General features: G+C 35.2%; 1 protein-coding gene across 1 annotated transcript; it reads right to left on the reverse strand.

Annotated features, from left to right (window-relative positions):
* Positions 1 to 680: 680 nt before the first annotated feature.
* Positions 681 to 4,759, reverse strand: LOC116121118 (jasmonoyl--L-amino acid synthetase JAR4). Its single transcript, XM_031407060.1, is given in 5 exon segments — positions 681 to 1,300; positions 2,661 to 3,454; positions 3,667 to 3,768; positions 3,856 to 4,165; positions 4,588 to 4,759. Coding segments are annotated over 4 exon segments (1,731 nt in total). The 5' UTR covers positions 4,149 to 4,165; positions 4,588 to 4,759; the 3' UTR covers positions 681 to 758.
* Positions 4,760 to 5,816: the final 1,057 nt, after the last annotated feature.

Raw genomic sequence — 5,816 nt, forward strand, 5'->3', positions numbered from 1 at the left:
GACCATAATTCTTGCTTAGCTTCACATATTTTGAGTATAACATTTCAAGAAAATTAAAAAAGAAAAAAGTATTTTGTGCTTCTAAACTCTAATCCCCTCTCATTAATTGAAGTTCCCAGATGGATTTTCTCTGGTTCATGGAGTTAAGCTTAGCTACCACTCACACCCAATAAGGAAGAAAGTGGTATGAATTGACTTCCATCGTTTACAATTCACAGCCAAACTGCTGTGACTGTGAATAAGTGCCTGAATTGACACGAAAGCTAACTATGATTTATGTAACACGATCATAAAATATAGATCAGAAACACAAGGGCCACTCAATGTGAAAGGAGAAAATTCAGACAAGGTCATAAACCCACTTGTTTCACAGATAAATTGTCCTTGTCTCCATCAAAGAGATGGTCCACATTTAAGTGGTCCTCCTTTATCCACTCCATCATTAAAAGGGCAGTTCTTAACTCCATTGAATCTAGTGTTCAAATCTTACCATCTTTCTTACTTTTACTTTGTCAATTGATTTGTCTGTTTTTCGGTGAATGAATCAGGGAGCTAGGATAGCTTCGGCGAGACAAGGAATCAAACAAGAGCAATTGTTTGACTGAGTCTATAAATGCAATAACCTATGACATTATTCTGGCTTTATATACAAGAGGTATATACTAGATAAAAGATTCCAATGGAACAAGAAAGCTATAATAACAGATTGCATTATTCTATAGGAAAGCATGATCAAATTGAAGTTCCATTTCATACATTCAACCAAAAGCAGTACTAAAGTAGTTCTTGGCAACATTGTCAGCTAAGATTTGCAACACCGCATTGTTGATGGTTCCTACACACCTCGGGGTTTTGAACTGATTAAGAGCAGAGCCTAATGCGACATAATGATCTAGGATTTTCTGGAAGGTTCCCTTGTGAACAATTCGGAGCTCAAGAGGTCCTATGCCATTAACCTTCCGCGAACTAACATAGCCTGCATCGACAAATGATCGGTCCAAACAATTGCAGCATTCTTTCAAGACTTCGTCACTTGCATCACCACTAATTTCCCAGAAAATTACGTAGTGACCAGGATCTGTTGATACATCAACATGGCTTGTGAAGTCAAGCACTTCAAGTTTCTCTTCAGCTAAGAGCTTGGCTGCAGTTTCCACAGATAGCTGCAAGTCTTTTTCAGTGTTCTTGTCTATGTTTATGGTGAGTAACAGGTTACTCCTGCAGACAAATTTGAGTTCCGGGGTTGAGTTGTGGAAGCTCATAACCTTCACCACATCTCCTAGTCGATAACGATACAAACCTGCAGTTTATGGATAGAAACAGGATTCCAGATTTAACACAATGGCATAGTGCAACTTCAGAGTGGGAATAACAAATAAAAGTCGCTGAACAGTTAACATGAAACTATGAAATTGTATTGCAGAATATATAAAGCAGACTAGGTTAAGACCTAGATTTGAAAATTCAGAAATTAGTACCACCTGCGGATCCATCAGTTGCCAACAATTAAAGAAAAGATCCACCTATTACAAACTACTACGATTTTATCTTAATATTTTTAGGTCTGTGCTTTTTATATCATAGATGAGCTAAGCTGCTTCTCTTTTACATGGCCCAACTGAAACTTTCTCCTCACACGTTAAAAATGCCTAATAGACAAAAAACTACTAAAATTATTCACCTAGTCCTTGTTTTCTCCACAAAGAATACAGCACCATAAATATACAGATTATATAAATTATTCATGTGTTTGGTCAAATCCTTCTCGAATGCTTTTCTTAAGAACCCACTAAGATGTGAAAATCAAGAGACAAATGTGCCATGAAGACTAACTTCACAAGGAATTAGAGAAAAACTAGTCAATCAAATAATGTACAAGTAAACATTAAAATGTGTGTATGTGTGTGTATTTTATAAAGTAATAGTAAGCACATTGAACAAATGAATTTTATCTACTTCAAAAGATTGCTTCTGCATCTACATAGAAATTGTAACTAGATACAGATAACGCAGTTTTATGTCAAAAATAAATAATAGAGTGAGCTTGATGTCAGAATACACATGGATCTTCTTGAGAAGAGAAATTATGTTTCCTATTGCTGTCATTTACATGGGGAGCATGGAGGACCTAACAAGTCACCAACACCTAGAAAAAGCTATAGTTATTAACCAAATATGTTGTGTTTTATCTGTAGTTTATACAATAAGAGATGCATGTATTTCAGTCAGTTCGGGTATGTCAACTAGCATATATATAATCTTATTTCTGACGCAGCATGATATCAAAATAATATACAAAAAAGCATTACAGAACGGAAATGAGTAGTACTTCATCACGATAGAAGCTGCAATTTTATTCCTATAATCTCTGAGCATAATCAAGGTTGTGTTTTCAAGATGCTTATTAAATGACTGCTAGTTTAGTCAAGCATGATGTTACTATGTAAAGGCTGAAGGAAATAACACATAATAAACAACACAATAAATTCATCATTAATCAAAGTTATGGTAGCATAATGGTCAATCTCTACCAGTGTCTTAAAACGCTAAAATATATACTGGATGCGGCTTACTGTTAGTTGCTGAAGTTTTAAGAGCAATTCTGATTCTAAATCATTGAATTTAAAGCAAGAAATTATTCTTGTCAACAACTTTTTTACCTGCAAAATTTGTGACAATTATTTCATACTCTTCGCCAACCTTGACTTCAGTCAAACCCACTGGCTTGGGCTCCAGTCAGAGTACCTGATCCTCAACATTCTGAGGGAGGAATTCAAAATATCCTATATTAGGAAGCACAGCATAAGTGGCCGACTCAGGAGGCAAACTTGGATTGACATTTGCTCCAATCCAACCTTCTGAAGAACCATAATCAGCACTCATAAGATGCAGGTCCCCCGCATAATGCCTCAACTTTTGCAGATACGGCTCCATTGACCCAGTTAATATCCCATAGACATACTTCGCACTAGGAAAAAGTGTTGGTATTAATCCATACCAATTACTCAATCCTGAGCATCTTTTATGAATCAAATCAGCCAATTCAGGATTTGGCTTCAGTATTTTGGACATCGCTGCTCGAATTGAAGGGACAGTGATGCGACTTGAGAGGACACCTTCCCGTATGTCAGCACATAGCTCTTCCCAAACTACTTCAAATGTCCGGAAGGCATGGACAATGCTGTGGGCAAAGGTTGAAAACACAAGTTGAATTTCTTCGCAAAAGATTAGGCCACATAGGAGATGGCAATACAAGGACTGCTGGTAATCAGAACCAAATATTACTTCATCAGGGCTGCAACACTGGGACTGCATTGCCTTCATCCCACTTTTAAACTGTGCATTGCGGTAGACATTTGTAGTAGCAGTTCCTGCACTTAGACCCCCTTTTGTTTTGAACTGCCTGCTGCTATATATAAACTGTAAGGCTTTCCCATTTCCAATGGGAAACTCTCTGCAGGTCATAAAGTATTTTCATTAATCCAGGGTATACTTTCAATCACACAAAACAAGAAACAGGCAGAGCTTTTCACGTTTAACAACCCATGGGTGACTAACCCAAAATTAATATGGTTCATCAAAGCACAATCCATCTCTAGCAAACAACCAAAACACTTTTGTAACACCATGGAAAATAGAAAGATAAGCAATATTTTAAAAAAGTACTTGTTTCTAAAGGCAAAAGAGGTCCGAAATATCTGCATGGTGGTTTCCATCAACTCCTCATTAAAGGGTACAAATTTAGGCTTTCCTTGAGTGGTTCCAGAACTGCAATAACACAAAATTCCCCAGAAAAGTAAAGCTAAACTTTAATTTAACTCATGAAACAATAACAAATTTATTGAAAGTATGTACCTTAACGATATCGTTGTTATGGCCTTGCCAGTGAGGATATGTGAAGTATCACCATCAGCAATTCGCCGAATATAAGGTTCCAGGTCCGTATGAGAAACAAGTGGAACACAAGCCTTATAACTTTCAGGGTCTGTTCTTCCATTGAGACCAAGATTTTGTAAGTACTCAGCTGATCCATTTTCTTCCAAAATCTTTTTCAGGGTCTCTCTCTGAATCTTCTCAGCATCTTTTGTGATTGTTTCAAATTCCTCTATCACTTGATCTATATCGATAGTTTCCATCTTCTCCAACATCCTCGCAATCAATTTGTCTGCAAACCAAAACATAATATACACAAAAATAGAATAAGAGTCAACAGCATATACTCTAAAAAAAAAAAATTATTACACCAACTGAAACTCAACCACAAAAAAAAAAAAAAAAAAATATATATATATATATATATATATATACCGAAAAAGAACAAATAATGAGCTCATAATTGAAAAGGTCAAATTCATCTACTGCGCTCTTCAATATATGCTTGTGAGCATAAAAACAAATACGGCCATCAAAAGACGGACGTACATAATTGGATTAAAAAAAAAAAAATCTTTATTATTTGCCGAACCCAAAAATACAAAATTGAAATCAATTGAACGAACGGTTCAGAACAGAAAATGAAAGAGACTGAAAAATTATATAAGGTGATGAAATGAAGAATTCCAGAAGAGAGTTGGAAAGAAAGTTCACCAAACCAAAGAGCCAACACCTCAAAATCGAAGACGATAAAGAAGCTTTGAAGGTGTAGTCTTTCTTTGACGATAGTCAACTTGTTTGACTATCAACAATTTCGAGGAAAACGATTATTCCGTAAGGAAGGAAAAAGAATTTGAGAAAGATTTGAAATAAACGATTAATTAACCGGTACTAAAACAAGTATAGCTTTGAAGCTCCAATTCAAGAAATTAATGTAAGAATAAATCTTTTTTTTTTTTAAATAGAAATTAAAAAAATAATAAAGAAAGAAAGAAACTGATAGGCAACTAAAAGTCAACACGCACATATACATAAATAGAACAGAACCAAACTGGTAAAACGTAATACAGGAGCTTCGAAAACTAATCTGAGAAAAGGAAGACGTATTATAGAGTAACAAATTGTGGAAAAAAAAACAAAAAAAGATTGAGAAACAACAGTACCTGAGACAGTAGTGCGAGACTGAGAGATAGAATGAAGAAGGTGAAGATAAGGGATACAGAAGTAACGAATTGGATAGAAAGAAGAGAAAGAGAAACTGAAATCAGAACGAAGTTCAGTGAAGGGGGTTACGAATTCACCGATTTCCACGCTTTCACTCTGTCTTTTCTCTGAAAAAAAAAAATTGACCAAAAATGATGAGAGACTGACTGGCTGAGTAGCTTTAAATAATATTATTTTAGTAATTGCCCAATGGCTGTTCCTTTGGCTTTGGTGGCGAATGGGGATATGATGAGCGAAGATTCTTTTGGCTCAAGCATTATATAAGCGTTACAAAATGCCGTCCACTTTTTGCCATTCATATATTTTTTTATATTCACTTCTGAAATACCAGTTTTGCCCATATATTGTTGCTAAAATGACATAAACCTTTCTAGGTTGGAAGTTTATGTGGCCGAAATGACAATTATAGCCCTGCTTTATATTGTCTAAAATTAGACTTTTAGATGTGGATTTATCGCTGGGATGCAAAAAGGGGAGTTGAAAAGATTTTATTAAAGCCAGATTTGCCGTGGGGTCCTTCAAGTAAAGGGCTAGATTCTGGAAAATTTCCACTGTTTTGCTTTTTATTTTCTAGATTCCTTTCTTTTTATCTAATTCTTTATTTTATTGTAGATAAATAATTTTTTTACTATTTTAGTGCAATAAGTACACTGTTAAATTTATTACGGTACCCTTATTATAGTAAAAATCTCTCCATTATGAATTATCATAATGATGAA

This window comes from Pistacia vera, unplaced genomic scaffold (assembly GCF_008641045.1).
Source record: "Pistacia vera cultivar Batoury unplaced genomic scaffold, PisVer_v2 Contig1268, whole genome shotgun sequence".
Taxonomy (NCBI): Eukaryota; Viridiplantae; Streptophyta; class Magnoliopsida; order Sapindales; family Anacardiaceae; genus Pistacia; species Pistacia vera.